The sequence below is a fragment of the Podarcis vaucheri genome, assembly GCF_965113315.1.
Source record: "Podarcis vaucheri genome assembly, chromosome: 15".
Lineage (NCBI taxonomy): Eukaryota > Metazoa > Chordata > Lepidosauria > Squamata > Lacertidae > Podarcis > Podarcis vaucheri.
In genome coordinates, this window is record NC_138753.1 from 39,080,098 (window position 1) to 39,097,239 (window position 17,142).

At 42.9% G+C, this 17,142-nt stretch overlaps 1 protein-coding gene and 1 long non-coding RNA gene across 4 annotated transcripts in view; one reads left to right on the plus strand and one right to left on the minus strand.

The window, feature by feature from the left end:
* Nucleotides 1-6,723, plus strand: part of LOC309519570 (interleukin-36 receptor antagonist protein-like) — a 53,977-nt gene extending 47,254 nt beyond the window's left edge. Inside the window, exons 1-6 of one of the 3 annotated variants that reach the window (XM_082200708.1) lie at nt 1,579-1,623; nt 2,035-2,077; nt 2,962-3,118; nt 4,771-4,887; nt 5,104-5,243; nt 6,069-6,723. In XM_082200708.1, the coding sequence (XP_082056834.1) occupies nt 3,022-3,118; nt 4,771-4,887; nt 5,104-5,243; nt 6,069-6,290 (576 nt within the window). In that variant the 5' untranslated portion in view covers nt 1,579-1,623; nt 2,035-2,077; nt 2,962-3,021 and the 3' untranslated portion in view covers nt 6,291-6,723. Of the gene's footprint in view, nt 1-1,576; nt 1,624-2,034; nt 2,078-2,961; nt 3,119-4,770; nt 4,888-5,103; nt 5,244-6,068 lie in introns of those variants that run through there. The other 2 variants (XM_082200709.1, XM_082200710.1) reach the window with 2 other exon arrangements.
* Nucleotides 6,724-9,324: 2,601 nt separating this feature from the next.
* On the minus strand, nt 9,325-15,373 carry LOC309519603. The gene is made up of 4 exons (XR_014213864.1): nt 15,264-15,373; nt 13,157-13,285; nt 10,724-10,845; nt 9,325-9,676 (listed from the first exon to the last, which is right to left on the minus strand). It is a non-coding gene; the product is annotated as an uncharacterized lncRNA (long non-coding RNA).
* Between the last annotated feature and the right edge of the window lie 1,769 nt (nt 15,374-17,142).

Sequence of the window (17,142 nt, forward strand, 5' to 3'; positions counted from 1 at the left end):
AGCACACCTGTGGCTCCTCTGTCCTTCCCCACGTGCTCTATTTCTGTCCCACCCACCTTTGGTGCATATGGACAGGTACAAAAGCTTTAGCACTAACAGAACAAGCTTAAGAAACCTCAATAGGTATATGTCATGGACACAACAGCCCAAAACTGGGAAGGGCAGTCTGAGCTAGAAAGCAGGCAGGCAGAAGAACAAAGAGTCTGGCAGATTTCTCAGACAGCTAGAAAAAGTGGGTGAACACCTCCCCTCTCTGACGCTGGCAGGGATGCGCCTTATCAACAGAGTGAAGGAGGGCTGGATGAGAGCTAGCTCTCTGAGGAATCTCAGCCTCTCATGGCACAAGGGAGGGGGAGAATTTCCTCACCGGAACAGGAGGTAGCTGAACCCATCAGTCCTAGAACTAGGCCAATGGAAAGGGTCCAAGACAGATGAAGAACCAATAAATGTAAGGGGATAAGTTCAGGGTATTCCGCAGGAGCCGGAAGTACTCTTCAGAAGACTCAACTTGATCATGCTATATGGACGCTCGGAGAGAGCAGTCAGAGGCTAATTGCTTGTATGCAATAAATCTTCTGTAAATTACCTCTTGTGTGCCATTTTCTCAAGCTGGCAACCGGCCAGCTTCTGACAGAATACATGAAGATCAGGGGCGCCAACTCTAGGGGCCCCGAGCACCCACCAAATCTAGGGAGTGTTTCCTGCCTGCAGCTGTGTGGGGAGAGGAGCTCAACAACTTTGGGCCATCTCCTCTCATTTTCTTGAAACTGAGTTCCCCAAAATTGGGGGGGGGGGGTTATACATGGGGGCATCTTATAGATGAAAAATACAGTAGTTTCTGGAGCCTAGTGCTGGTTTTGACCTATAAAGCTTTAAAAGGCTCAGGACTACAATATTTCATTCGTGTGTGTGTGTGTGTGTGTGTGTGTGTGTGTGTGTGTTTCCCGAATTTTAATAAATTGATCCAAATTATTTAAATTTAATACAATTTCTCAATAATAATAATAATAATAATAAGGTTTCCCGCTCCTGTTACAAACATGTCCAATGCTTCCTGATGTTGCCACTTCTTTAATCACATTCTCATCCTTCTATTAGTTTCTGTAGATTTTTACTAATGTGTCCATTATACTGCACACTTTCCTATAATATATGCAATTCCACAAACATTATTTGATTGGATGGAGAACTGCATTGTGAAATCTGCAGAACTGCAAATTTAAGATAGCTTTGTTTCAGTTCACATATTGTTTGGAATGTGCAAATTTGATAAGATTCAGGTTTATATGAACACTGAATCAAATTTCTCCTCTATTGCTAGTCTCAAAGAGTATTGAAACTGGGGTTGCATATGACCACCTCAGTACCATCATGAGCATAAATGATCACCAATGCAGAATAAAAAGGATGTTGGGAGGAGCCCTCAGCTTTTGAACTATCACAACATTTGTAGCTTCCCGGAACAGCTGGCTGCTGCTGCAAGACTTGGATTAGTGTCTGTGACATATAAGGTGCCATAGAGCATAGAAACCACACCCACTGGTCTGACTAAGCTATAAGATGCTATGTAAATCTGAGAAGACAATTCATAGCAAGGCACAGGACTTCCTCACACCAGGACAGGTAGCATCTCCTCAATTATTTCTCTGAATCTTCTACCCAGATATCCAGCTAGTTGAGATCATAGCCTTTCCCAACTAGTTTCCTTCCTGATATTGTTGTATTACAGCTTCCATCATTCATGATCATTGGGTATCCTGGTTGAGACTGATGGGAGCTGTGGTCCACAACATGTGGAGGACCGCAGATTAGGGAAGACTATGCTAAATTGTCTGCTTCAAATGCCAAATTATCTCAGAGGCAGGAAATCTCTGTTTTGCCTTTCCTCAGACCCATTTCCCCCACCTATCATTATAGTCATTTGGTGGGTGGGGGGCAGTGAAGCTGAGGGAGACATCTTTCCTTGATTTTAATGTCAATTAATTGTAATTAACAATACTAATTCAGATGTCCTTTTTGTTTTTCCTTTCTAAGCATTCTGGACTGCTGTTTACTTTATTCTCGTTTTACTTTGGCTGTAAGTGGCATCGCTATTTTTTAAAATGAATTTATTGTAAGCTATTTTTAGATATTTTTGTAATCAGTAATGTTCTTTTGCGCAGGATATATGTTTTTAGAAGAAATATATCACCTTCCCAGCCCAGCAGGTCTGTACCAAGGGGAAAAAATTGATGCCCTTCATTCTCTCTCCCCTTAAAGAGGGTACAAATGTTTGGAGACGGAGGGTTAAGCTTGATTGAGCACAAGGGAAAGGATTAAAAATTCACCTCCAGAGCCTCTATCCTGATAGAAACTGGAAGCCTTTGTATCTGTTTTAAATTTCAAGAAGGTGGAAGCTCTGATTTAATGATCTGCTATATTGCATCAATTCATACCAGTGGCATATCGTCTGATTGTCTGTTGCTGTATTCTTACTCCTGGACATTGGTTGCGTAATTAGCCTTGCTTCACCATCCCTAATTTATATTGGCTGTGAGTCCTGGAAGACTTGCTTCCTGCCTTGCAAGCCTGTTCCACCTGGCCTGGGAGGGTGGGGCCAGGACGGACTCCAACTACAAAAGCTGAGGCTGCTGAATGATCTTTTCCTGGGGTATTGTTTAGGCAGTGGGTTGTTGCTATTTTTGATACTGATTTTTTGATTGATACTGATATTTTATTTTAGATCTTAGTATGATTTATGTGGAACTTGTTCAGTTTGGTTGTTATGTTGTAATTATGTAGTTTTTCAATGTTGTTAGCCGCTTTGAGCATGGTATGAACTATGTAAAGGTGGCTTATGAATAAAATTACCAATGTACATATGCATCTATGTTGATCCGGGGATATTGTGCAGAAGGGCAATCAACAGAACTTTGGATTTTTGCAGCCTCTCCTCTAACATTTTACATCCCTCTCTTTTAGTAGCTACAACTGCAGAAGAGCGAGCTTGTAGCCTGAATCTCAACCAATCCTTGGGAAGCAATGGAGAAAGTAGACACAGAGACTTTAAGGGAGAAACCCCACAAGATGACTGTGGACCAGAAAATGAGAGATTTATTCCATCACTTTCCTAAGCCAGGTGAAAAACAATGCTTTGCTTTTATATTTCCTGCCCAAGAGAAGTTCTGAAAACCTGCAGTGATCCTTAAATTGAATTAGAATTTCCATTATCCACATAGGCCCACAGGGGCATAACATACTGGGGGGAGGGGGAGAAGGCCAAGTCCCCTGGGGGCATAATTTTGAGGTGCAAACCAGGTGTTGGCTTCTGCAGGGATTCCTGTCCAGGCACATACTGGTGGGCCCTGTCCTCAGCTCCTCATCCTTCCCTGCCTGCTGCAGGGCTATCTGGGTGCCAGAGTCTGACCTGGCATGGCCACTACATCCCAGACCCTCTCTCTGAATGGCCGCCCGACCAACGCCTAGTGCTCACTTACTCCTCACTCAGTATGCTCTCCCAATGGTGAGTGGGCACGGATGGAGGGAAGCAGACAAGGGGCAACCCGAGTAAAGCCTGGCACTCCTCTCCAAGGGCATCAGGGGGATTCACCTGCCAAGGGCCACAATTTGCTAGCTGGGTTCCACCCTGCGTGGCAGGCAGGCATTGCAGTGCGGCATCAACAGTGAAGGCTGGCCTTGTGTGGCAGGCTCCCTTCATCTTCCGCATCCTATCCCCGTGCACACGTGCATCCACCTGGCTCCCACCTGCCCCGGAGACCAGCAAACCATGCTACGTCACTGTAAGCATGTACACCAGCTGAGTGGAATGACATTCCCCACGGGGAAATTTTCCATGTTGGTGATTTAACATAAAAGCAAGGAGGACTTGTTCCCCAAAATCTAGCCGTGTTAGTCTGTTTCAGCAAAGAACGAGTGGTACCTGTTGGACGATTTTCCTAACAATATAAGCTTTCATGAACTACAGTCCATTTCACCAGATGCATGAAGTATTATCCTGAATTATTGGGTAATTTTGGGGCGTGGGATGGGGGTGGTAAACAATCAGGACTTTTTTTAAAAAATACATATTTCATGGACGATATTGTGTGCAAATATACTTGCAGATAACCAAATAAATATTCTGCTTCATTAGCTAACCTCATTCATTCATTCATTCATTCATTCATTCATTCATTCATTCGTAGATGCATGCGTGCTCTGTGCCGAAGGTTATTCTGCTTATCTCTTTCTCCCATGGTTCAGGAGGGCAAGAACATGGTCAGAATCAAAACTCCTCTAAAAAGCAGGGGTCTTTAGTCAAAAGGAAACTGATACACACACCAGCAGGGGGAGTCGATGGATTTCACCTGGAGAAACCAGTCAAACTAGAGTCCTTGGGTTTCAGCCAGGTTGGATCCCATTGAATAAAAGCTGAAAACAGCCAGTCAATAGTGCTTGCAACTAGGCTGTCTCTTTGGCAATATATAAACCTGTATTCTTAATACCAAATGAAAAAAGATACACTAGGAACACATTTAATGACTTGCATGCGCAATATCTTAAGGATAGAGGAAGTCCTAGACTCACATCAGAAACTCCACAATGTTGCGACCATGGAAAATGTGTTGTGCCAACCATGGCTATCACCACTTCACACAAAAGGGGGAGAAAAGAATTGCAGCTCCAACACAGAAGAAAAAAGTTACATCTGAAAAGTTGTTTGTTCCTTCTTTAGAATATTCCATTTTTTCTTCCGTGTTAATAAATTTGTGTTACTACTTTTCATCACAGATCCTTCCCATCGGTTAGGGAGCCCATGGCTCTACAGGATTTGGGATATCAACCAGAAGTTCCTGTTCCTGAAGAACAACATGCTGGTAGCAGCCCCCAAAGATGGCAACTCACCCGGTAACAATGGTTATGATCCCTTGACATCTCTCTGCTGCGACCTACACTGTTACCGATTGAACACTTGTGCTAATTCTGGGACTGGGTAACCAGGTTTCAGGAAGTGTCTGATACAGCAGCACTGTCTTCAAGTAGGGTCAGAAATGGTGCTCCTTAACTTTCCATGGTCGCACCCCACTCTTATCACACTGATATTTGCCTGTTTTTTGGTTCCAGATTACTTGGTGGCTATGACCCCCAACAGAGGGATAACCCCAAAAGATGGAAACACATTTGCCGTCTTTTTGGGCACCCAAGATGGAGCACAAACCCTCTCCTGTGGTGAACCTGGTGGTCAACCTCAGCTGACCCTGGAGGTGGGTTTCACTTCTGGTTCAAAATCACATTTTATTGTTTCAAATTTCTTCTGCTTGTTCTGTTGCATACACCATGACAAAGACTTTAGATATTCTCTGCTGTTTGCTCATTCTTTTTTTCATAGTCAGGGAATCCAAAGGACATCTTTGCTAAATCACTGCCTTCCATTCTTCTCTCTGTTATCCTTCTGTGCTTCTTCCCTCTCCTTTGTCTTCCTAGCCTGTCTACTGGGAGAGGCAAAGATCTACTGAGTTTTTTTAGGGCTGCTACTGTCCTTTTAGTGAAAGCAAACACTTCCTGATTGTACGTTCCTCACTCTTCTCCATTAGTTATGAATTTCTCCTTAATTATTCAGCTTCTGGTTCTATTTCCTGTTTTGTTTTTTCAAATTCAGTAGTGAAACCTTCCTGTTTTGATATATAAACAAAGATTCAAACTTATGAAAGGGAGACAGGAATTGAAGCTGAAGAACCAGTGGTGGTTCAGATCTTGTTGGACTTTAACTCCCATCTGCCCCATCCAGGACAGCCAATGGTCAGAGATGATAGGAATTGTAGTCCAACAACGTCTAGAGGGCCACAGGTACTCCCATCCTTTGAATGAAAGGCTTATCTCATGGCTGAATGCTTGGTGTATTCATGATACAATCCCGATTTAAACTTGAGGCTTCCAGTAAACTTTGAATTTGTATATGCTTTGGTTACAATCATTGGGATTTAGCCCCAAGTCTCACTTTCTACCAGGCAACTGATGGCGTTCATTTGTGATGTAGCACAAGCTTTCTTTCTACTAAACCTTTTGTATGCTTTTTTTATCTAAAATAGGGTAAAGGCATTATGGATCTCTACAACGATGGCAAGGAACACAAGAACTTCACTTTCTTTTGTAAAAGTGGCAGCAGCACAGAGACTGGCAGCTTTGAATCTGCAGCATTCCCGGGTTGGTTCCTAAGCAGCTTGACTGAGCCAAACCAGCCGATTCGTTTGAGTCATCAAGGAGGTGCTGAGATCACTCAGTTTTATTTTGATAAAGCAAAAGGTGATTAGAACTTCTGAAAGAGGAGGGAGGTTTTAATGCCAATGTATGTATATCCTAATCAAGTAGCAAAATGCCTTTCAGTTCTAACATGTTCAGAACTTCCAGTATTCACTTAAGCTACAAAAACACAAGGAAATTGCATCTATCAAGAGTAGGGATGGCTGGATAGGTCAATTTTGGTTGCTCTCGGTTTCTCATTTTTCCAGTCTTGTTCAGTTCTCCTCATTTCCATATTAGTTTGCATTTTGTTTTAAAAAGAGTCCTTGTGTTTAATCTTGTATTTTATTCAGATGTTTTATCCTATGCTTGTTTCTTTGTCCTTATCTGCTCCAACATTTATCAGTTAAAAAAATCCTAACTGGTATTTTATTTATATGTTTTTGTTTTTGTTTTTATCCTGGTCTGTGACAGTAATAAAGTTCATTCATTTTGTTTTAAAAAGAGTCCTCAGGAATATTCATCAGCATTCTGGTGCCAATTTCTCATTAACGTTCACATTTCTGCATGCAATTGTACCTAGAGTCCTAGTGTCCTGCCTAGTCAAGTTGCATGGGATCACTTCCAATCTGTCACCTCTGAAGATGTGGACAGGCTGCTTGGATGAGTGAAACCAACCACCTGCCTCCTTGATCCTTGCCCATCCTGGCTCATAAAAGCGAGCCAGGAAGGGCTGGGCGATGGGCTCCGTGGGGTGGTGAATGCTTCCCTCTGTGCGGAAGCCTTCCCAGACTCACTGAAAGAGGCAGTTATTAAACCGCTTCTTTAAAAACCATCTTTGGACCCATTCAATATGGCCAACAATCACTCAGTTTTAAATCTCCCATCTTCAGGCACGGTGACGGAGTGGGCGGTTGCTAAACAACTCCAGGCACGCCTGGAGGATGTGGACCATTTAGATCCTTTTCATTCGGGATTCAGGCCTCATCATGGGGCTGAAACTGCCTTGACCTTGCTGGTCAATGATCTCCGGTGGGCTAAGGACAAAGGTGAAAGCTGTTTCCTAGTTCTGCTGGATCTCTCAGTGGCCTTTGCTGGTTTTGATCTATAAAGCTTCAAAAGGCTCAGAACTACAATATTTCATTCGTGTGTGTGTGTGTGCGCGCGCGTGCGTGTGTGTTTTCCGAATTTTAATAAATTGATCCAAATTATTTAAATTTAATACATTTTTTAAATAATAATAATAATAATAATAATAATAATAATAATAATAAGGTTTCCCGCTCCTGTTACAAACATGTCCAATGCTTCCTGATGTTGCCACTTCTTCTTTAATCACATTCTCATCCTTCTATTAGTTTTAATCCATTTTCATGGCTAGCCTTCTTGTTTCCTTACAATCAGCACCATTCTTATTTTCCAAACATATAAAAAAAATTCAAGTGTTCATTCCTTCTAGCAGGTTGTTCCTAGAGCTGGTGTGAAGAGAGATTGTCATTGTTCTTGGTCCATTCCACTCCTTTGAAAACATTCCTTCTGTTGTTCAAGTACTTGCTGAGCTATAAACAACTCCCCAAGTTGATGTCTGCTCTGCCATTAAAATTCTGGGGATATTTTCCACAGCTCGCAGTTAAAGATCAAAGTCACATATTTAAATTCCTGCCAAGTGTAATTAGCAGTCCATAGCAAATTGTTCTCTTCTCCACTCCTGATCCAGTCCAAGAAAATTTATATAAGATCCATTCAACCTCAGTCAAGAGGGAAGGGTGTAAAAGAAATTGTAGAACCCTTTGTTGAGCATAAATCATTGGCTCCCCTGTCTCTCTCAGTAACAGATAACATCAAAACGCCTGCCCATGATTCTTTCATTTTACAGGGGTGGTCAAGAGAGAAAAAGACCATTTAGGAACCATCAAAACAAACATTGCCTTGCCTCCCCTTCCATTCTGGCTATTGTATTTTTGCGCTTGTTGAAAATCATTGAAATACCTTCATGGCTCAAATCCAGTCCTTTCGGCAGCTGATTAATTGCAGCCCTTTATCATATGCCATTTCAGGAGCACCCCATAATCAATGCCAATATTCCAAATTCACGAGGAACCGATCACAAATCATGCCTGAGACGATTCATCCATGGCAGGGACATACTTCCGAGGTCGTGTTCATACTGCCTTTCTAGATAAGAGCTTAAGCAACACCACGGGATACTGTGCACTCCCCAGAACCCCCTGAGGAGCGTTGCCAGGAATTTTACCTCATAAATCCTGGCTTTCCCCCACCCAAACAGCTCCCCAGTGCTGAAGTGCTGAAGAGCTCAACAGACATAAATTGTGACATCAGCCAGAAACTGGACTGCAATATCTCAAGGACTGCCTCTCACATATTAACTGACCCTGATCCAGCGATCACCATCTGCAGCTCTACTTTCTGTGCCCCCTCAAAAAGAGATCTGGCGTGTGGCAACATGAGGATGGGCCTTTTCTGCAGTGTCTCTCCATTTATGAAATGTTCTCCCCAGGGAGAACATTGTGTCTGGCACAATCTTTAGGCACCAGGCAAAAACTTTCCTCTATTACCAGGCCTTTAGTCCTTAACTATCTCTGAAGTGGGAGGAGTGTTAATGTATTACTTTTTTCCTATAGACTTTAATGTATCTACTGTATGTGTGGTGTTTGTTTGTTTGTTTGTTTGTTTGTTTGGTTGGTTGGTTCTAGATCGCTTTGGGTTGTCATGGGCAAGATAAAGCAAATACAGTGGTGCCTAGCAAGACAAAAGGAATCCGTTCTGTGATTCTCTTTGTCTAGTGGTTTTTTCGTCTTGCGAAGCAAGCCCATTGACGGATTAGCAGATTAGCACTATTAGCGCTATTAGCGGCTTTTAGCAGCTTATCGGCTTATCGGCTTATCGGATCAGCTGATAAGCGGCTTAGCGGCTTAGAAAAGGGGGGGAGGAAAAAACCCGCAGGAACTCGCAAGACATTTTCGTCTTGCGAAGCAAGCCCATAGGAGATTCGTTTTGCGAAGCACCTCCAAAACGGAAAACTCTTTCGTCTAGCGAGTTTTCCGTCTTGCGAGGCATTCGTCTTGCGGGGCACCACTGTAACAAATTTAATAAAGAATAAAAATAACAAAAAATGGAGAAGCGTTGGGGTTTCTAGGGGATGATTTCCTCTGTGTCATGTATTTTCAATGACAGCTCCCTGGTAGTGGCAGATATTCTCCTTTAAAGCAGCAGGTCACATTTAGTCCTATATTCTCTCCATATAAAATTCTGTGATCTCCGTGGCTCCTTGGCAGCTCAAACCAACAGGCTTGTTTGGCTCAGGAGAAGTGCTTATGAACCAGCCCGGGAATGCTGCAGATTCCAAGCTGTACGTCTCTTTGCCACCAGGCTTTCTGGAGAAAGTGGAGCTCCTGAATTCGTTCACCTCATTGTACATTTCCTTAATATTTCCAGGCTAAAAGAAAACAGAAACTCAAAGACTTGGGTAGAAAGAAAAGTTGTATTGCATCACTTGCAGTTGCTTGAGAGAAAGCAAATGTTTGTGGAAGGGAAGGGGAGGATCCTGAAAATATGGGATTATTTGTAAATACCCTAAAAATAGCTTTTAAAATATATATTATTGTTTTTAAACTTTTTAATATGGTTGCACTTTATTTTTAGTTGTATTTTTCTATTGCTTCATTGTTTGCCACCTTGGGCTCCTTTGGAGGAAAGGCAAGGTAGAACTTTAATTGATAAATGCAACAACAATGCCTACTAGAATGCATTAATTCATCTAAACGTGTAGGTTTTTGTTTTAATGGGGATAATAATAATAATAATAATAATAATAATAATAATAATAATAATAATTTATTTATACCCCATCCATCTGGCTGAGTTTCCCCAGCCACACTGGACAGCTCCCAAACTAGTGTTAAAAACAATACAGCATTAAATATTAAAAACTTCCCTAAACAGTGCTGCTTTCAGATGTCTTAAAAATAGGATAGCTGCTTATTTCCTGGACATCTGATGGGAGGGTGTTCCACAGGACGGGCGCCACTACCGAGAAGGCCCTCTATCTGGTTCCCTGTAACTTGGCTTCTTGCAGTGAGGGAACCGCCAGAAGGCCCTCGAAGCTGGACCTCAGTGTCCGCGCAGAACGATGGAGGTGGAGATGCTCCTTCAAGTATACTGGACCAAGGCACATCACTCTTAGCAGTCCCCCACCCCAATCACAGTGGCTCCTCAGAGAATAGGAGGGACTGCTGGTCTCCTCCCACCCCTAGGGAGAAAAGGGAAGGGGCTGCCCTCTGGGCCCCATTCAGAGTGAGCCAAAGCAGGCCCTTTCCCACCCATGATGCCCTTTGATTCCCAGTTCAACCATTGAGTAAGGTTGGTTTGATTTCTTGCTTTGTTCCTAAGGTAGATCTTCCCACCTTCTTCTGTGGCAGGGGGCACTGTTTTGTGGTTTGCCGCAGGTGCTAAAATGATTGGACCAGCCCTGGACAAAACTCACCACTGCCTTTAGTTGAGGAGGCCCTCCTCCAGATTCCACACAGGACAGGACACGTCCATTGAAGCCAATAAAGATTACATTTCCCGTAATACCTCTGTTGGGATATATGTCAAATGCTACCTCTTGAGACAAAAAACAAAACAGGGTCAGTACCATGAGAGGGAGTAAATCATGCATTCTTATTTGGTACAGGAATTTTGTAGGAGAAGCCAAAATGGAAGGAAGGTTTTCAATAGGATAGGAAACTACTGATGATCCCCTCAAAATCAAATATGTGTCTATACACATGATCACTACAGTAGACATGTGTCCAGTTTTCATGAGTTTCTGCTACATAGTGCCGGTAGTTTGCATAGACCCACAGATAATCCCATGCCCTATTTGTAATTTTTCCACCTCTTGTGGCAGAAGTGGGGAGCTCTTTTTGGCCTGCAGTCCTCAATCCCTTCTGGGCAACATTCCAAGGGCCACATGCCACTGCTAGGCAGGGCCAGATGCAAAAGCAGGTGGAGCAACAAATACAGTTTACAAGAACTCACTCTATGACCTGGGAGACCAGGGTTCGAATATCCACTCAGCTTAAGCTCACAGGGTGGCCTTGGGCCAGTCATTGAATCTCTCTTTTTTTAAAAAAAAAAATGATATTTATTACTTTTCAAACAGTTTCAACACAACACTACAAACAAAAAAAGAAAAAAAGAAAAAAAGAACAATACAAATACAATGCAAAAACACTGCATACAAAACAAAACAAAAACAAACAAAAACAATTTAAAAACACCTCAAACATTTTCAATATCTTATCTTTCATTCGCTTATTTCCAACGACCTCCTCTCACCTCCCTTTTTGTATTCCACTTCTATTAATTGTTTCAGCAATTCCTTTCCATCTTCCTCTGTTTTCTATCCTATAATTATCTTAACACATTCTTGCCTTATTTTTTCCTTTAATTTTCTGTTAATCTATTTATACTTAATTCCTTATAACATTTCTACTAAAGCCATATAACTTCATTCCAACATTCTTCTAACATTCAATAATTTTAATATTATTTAATAATAATAATAGTCTTTAAACTTTTTCCAGTCTTCTTCCCCCGACTCTTCTCCCTGGTCTCGGATCTTGCCAGTCATTTCCGCCAATTCCATACAGTCCATCAACTTCATCTGCCATTATCCAACACTTCAGTGCTTTCAAGAAGCAACCATTCTCTCAGCCAGCAAAAAGCAGATGGTTCACAACAAAGTTTAGGGGTCTGGCAGGGCAAGTCCACCTCCTTCTTTGGCATCCGTCAATATCTTAAATTTTACTCGAGGCTTCCTGCCCTGCCAAACAAATCTAGAGACATCCCTCTGCCACCTCCTGAAACAATCCATCCCATCCAAAACTTGCAATGTTTGAAACAAAAGCAACATCCCCGACAACACAGCAGCCCTCATCCCCACCACAGCAACTCGGCCCAACAATAACAACTTCAGATTTGTCCATATTTCCAAATCCCCCTTCTCTTCAATCCAACGTCCTTCACAGTTGTCCTTGAATAAATTCACATTTCTGGCGGTCATACTAACCCCCAAATACCTCTCTTTCTCAACCGATGTTAGTCCTGTCTCCTCCTGAAACTCTGTCAAGCTTTCCTTTTCCTCAGGTAGGGCTCTGATCCTCAAATTCATCTGTTTCTCTTTAAGTTCAATCATAACCAATGTCAGCTTAGGGCCAGTCATTGAATCTCAACCTAAATTACTTCACAGGGTTGTTGTGAGGGAAAAATACAGAGGAAGAGAACTGCATATCTCATTCTCCCATTTCCTTTCTAGTTTTGCAGTGGTTCTCATGAAATCCACAGAAACCACGGAGCACCATTTCTAGCTATTGTTAAAGGAGATGTGGTTGAATCAGATACCTTCTTGACGATGCTATTTTTCTAGAAAAATTGCTGCCGGAACTCACCATGAACACTGTTATGTACTGAGTTGAATAGGATCCAAAATACAGCAGTCTGATTGGTCCTAGAACAATAGGATTCAGAATGCAGCAGTCTGATTGGTCCACAGGAGCCACCCAATCCAGCTCCAGGTGGAAGTGAATCCGCAACTGGCTTGGCCTGCAGGAGAATCCCGGAATTAGCCAATCACATGGGGCCCATTATGTAAATAATGTATATAAAGGAGACATCCTGGGGGAACTTCCATTTCTCCTCACCACTATGAGCTGAATAAAGAGCATGAAATCCACTCTCGACTCCGAGTATATTTCAAACACTTCCCTTGTTTTCTTATAATGGCAATGGTGCTGGAACTAAGTTCCGGTGAGTTCTGGATGATAAAAACCCTGTTTCCCAATTCCTGGCTACTCAGCTCCAGAATGTAAACAAGTGTTCAGTCAGTATCGGCAGGACCAGCAAGATGCAAAGGAATCATAAGAACTATTACCTGATGCATTGGAATTTGGTGGGGATGCTATCAGATGGTCATTTTGAAGGACGAGGATCTTGTGGTTGATGTCTGTAAGTCTGCAGTGCCAGGGATACTCTAATGCTGGACGAACGCCCCCGGAAGGAACTGGGGAACACATTAGGATGGAAATATATAATGTACCCAAAAACACATCCATATGTAAGAAAAAATGGAGAGTAATCTAAAGAAGGAACAAGCAATACTTATTTCTGTGTTAACAGCTATACAGTGGTACCTCGGGTTAAGTACTTAATTCATTCCGGAGGTCCGTACTTAACCTGAAACTGTTCTTAACCTGAAGCACCACTTTAGCTAATGGGGCTTCCTGCTGCTGCTGCGCTGCTGGAGCATGAGTTCTGTTCTTATCCTGAAGCAAAGTTCTTAACCTGAAGCACTATTTCTGTGTTAGCGGAGTCTGTAACCTGAAGCGTATGTAACCTGAAGCGTATGTAACCCAAGGTACCACTGTAATCACATTTTTGCATGATATGGCGACTGCCCTGTTTGGCATCAATTGTGCAGAGTTAGAGTATTGTGCCTACAGTTAGTTAAACAAGTTCCTAGTTTTACTTTGATATGCCTGTTGTCTTTGTCCATGGAGTTTTCTTGGCAGGGATACTGGAGTGGCTTGCCAGTTCCTGCTCCAGGTGGATCACGTTTAGTCAAAACTCTCCACTATGACCTGTCCATCTTGGGTGGCCCTGCACGACATAGCTCAGAGCTTCTCTGAGTTATTCAAGCCCCTTCGCCATGTCAAGGCAGTGATCCATGAAGGAGGAAATCTATCAATTCTTAAGGAAATACTGTATTTTTTGCTCTATAAGACTCACTTTTTCCCTCCTAAAAAGTAAGGGAAAATGTGTGTGCATCTTATGGAGCGAATGCAGATTGCGCAGCTATCCCAGAAGCCAGAACAGCAAGAGGGATTGCTGCTTTCACTGCACAGCGATCCCTCTTGCTGTTCTGGCTTCTGAGATTCAGAATATTTTTTTTCTTGTTTTCCTCTTCCAAAAACTAGGTGCGTCTTGTGGTCTGGTGCGTCTTATAGAGTGAAAAATACGGTAAGCCCTGAGTGCTTACTGGAAGGACAGATCCTGAAGCTGAGGCTCCAATACTTTGGCCACATCATGAGAAGAGAAGACTCCCTGGAAAAGACCCCGATGTTGGGAAAGATGGAGGGCACAAGGAGAAGGGGACGACAGAGGACGAGATGGTTGGATAGCATTCTTGAAGCTACCAGCATGAGTTTGACCAAACTGCGTGAGGCAGTGGAAGACAGGAGTGCCTGGCGTGCTCTGGTCCATGGGGTCACGAAGAGTCGGACATGACTAAATGACTAAACAACTACAACAAAGTTTTACTTTGTTCAACCAGTTCTAAAACCACAGGTAAGTATACTGCCAAAATGAAAAATTAGATGCATCCTTCACTGACAATGCTTTAGGCGGCAATCCATGTCATTTGCCATAACATGTTACGGACATGGCTCCCAACAAGCAACCTAGGCACTGGTGGTGAGATATATTGTCATTTCTTTGCCCTTTTCCTTCAACACTGCTATAGCAGCTGTGGGTCAAAGAGCTTGTGCAGCCTTAGGGAACCTGAAAAGCCACTTGGGATGAGCAAGTGATGGACTCATCAAGAAGGAACCAAGCAACCCAGACTACCCAACAAGAAACACCAAACCCAGCAAGCAGCCACCCTGAAGGTTTGCCAAGACCTCATGCTCACATATTGTCCCTGGCTGAAAACACTAAGCAGCCTTCAAAAAAGAACATTGTAGGAGAATGGGACTCCAGGTGTTTAGGGCCTTTATCAATGCTTCCTAGAGAAGCGGCTAGATGTTCGTTCTATACCAGAGGTCAGAGTGGCTTCTCTCTATACAGTATACATATTAATGTAGTGTAATTTTGAAGCCACTTCTGATTCTTTTCTTTTCTCATTATCTAGCCTCCAATGATTTTCAGAAAGCTATCTGCAGATTTGGGAACATCGCCTTGGAAAACAAATAGAAAAGTAAAGAATTTTGTTTCTTTATATGAAAAGAAATGTGCCAATTCCTTCTTCTTGTGGGTGTACAAACCTTCATCTCCTCCTGCTTTCTCCATTCCTTCCTGAAGACTGGCTGACATTCAGGATATTTGTCACCTCTTCAGCAGTTACAGCTGTTGAAACAGAGAGTGATAAGCTACAGAGGACATCTTAAGGTGCCAGGCATGTCCAAAGGCCATTTTGGGGACCTAATCCGGCCCGCCAGTCAGTTTAATCCGCCCCCTGTGGCAGTTTATTTCCTGGGGTAAAATCCTTTTAAAAACTTAACAACTTCAACCCTAAAAAAAGGTTAACACATTTAGTTAACACATTTGGTTGGCCCTCAAAGCCCTTCACTTCATCAAATCTGGCCCTCTTTGAAAAAAGTTTGGACACCACTGTAAGCATTCTGAACAAAAACAGTGGTGCACTGACTGTCACTTGAGCTATACTGCAGCCTCACCTTAAGCAACAAGGGGGATGGAAGAGTACAGAGTCAATGGCCTCATCGAGGCAGAAACCAATAAGAGAAACAATGAATATGTTATTTTCACCAAAAAGTGCACTTTTGTGGACACTTTACTCAAATATGTGCAATCCCCCCCCCCACGCATTACTTGACTGGATAACTGCACTGCAAAATCTGGACAAGTGTAAATTTCAACAGGTTGCTGCGTTTCAGGTTGTGCGTTGTTTTGGAAAGCACAATTTTGATAGGTTCGCCTTTGAATGAAAACTGAACCAAATTTCTGTCCCATCCTCAGTTTCCCTCACCTAGAGTAAAGAGAAAGCCTGACAGGTCCCATCCTAGCTACAGGAGGGCCTGGCAAGACCCGCAGTGGCCATGCAAAAGCCCAGCAGGACCTCCTTGAAAATTCGGGGGTCCTCAGCCCCTCTTGGATGACACCCCAATATAGCATCTCTCCCAAGTTTATAAAGTAGCCATGGAGCTCTACAATTTTGTTCAAAGTAGTGGCTCTGGGGAAGAGAGGACTTCTCTTTTTTTACCCTTTCACTCCCCCTGCCATTTTCTGAATCAAAATTCCACAAACACTATAACCATCAGATAAAAATATAGTACCTCCCCCATCTCTTCCACTATGGAGCTAACAGCAGCTTTGTAAGGACTGGAAGAGGACACAGACAGACGTTCCCTTTCCATTATATAAAAACAAACTGTACAGGCTGGATTATAATAAATGCATAACCAACCATACAGCAAATGAAAAATAGAAAAATGAAAAAAATAAAGGAGGGATGCATGCAGAATCTTAACAAACAGCAAACCATACCAGGTCACAGGAGCTGTTAAACTAAACCATCACAGTTCCCTGGGATTCTTAGTCTGTCTCTTAAGTGGCTATAATGATAGGGAAATCATTCAAGGGAAGAGCTAGACCAGGGATTACCAGCATTGCATTGATGACTGCAATGGGGCCTTTGAGGCCTTTCGCTGGCACCCACAAAGCCTCTGGGAGCCCCTGGCTTCTCCCTTAATCCTGGGACGGTAAGGGTGGTTAGTTTTTTCTTCCCTTATAAATTTCTATCGTGCCGCAGGTTCCCACATCCACTTTCAGCTGTGTGTACTTTAAAAGGCTCAGGATAATTCCCAGATCCCTGTGAAGTGTGTATGTGCACGCATTCTCCTTTTGTTCGAGGGAGTGATTTGGGGGAGAAGAGAGATAAGTGACAGGCGGGGGAGGGGGACCTCCCACAGCACTCACTCAAAATTCGAAGTGTGCCCACAGGACTTAAAATATTGGTGATCCCTGAGCTATACACAGCTTTCCTGCCTCACAGGTGGTTTAGCCTTAACAGGGGAACAAAGCAGCTCAAGAAAAGAAAGCGTAGAAAGACAGTTGTGGAGATGGTACCTGCACTGATGTGCTATGGGACGGAGGTTCCTTCTCTGTGCTCCTCCAATGGTCCTT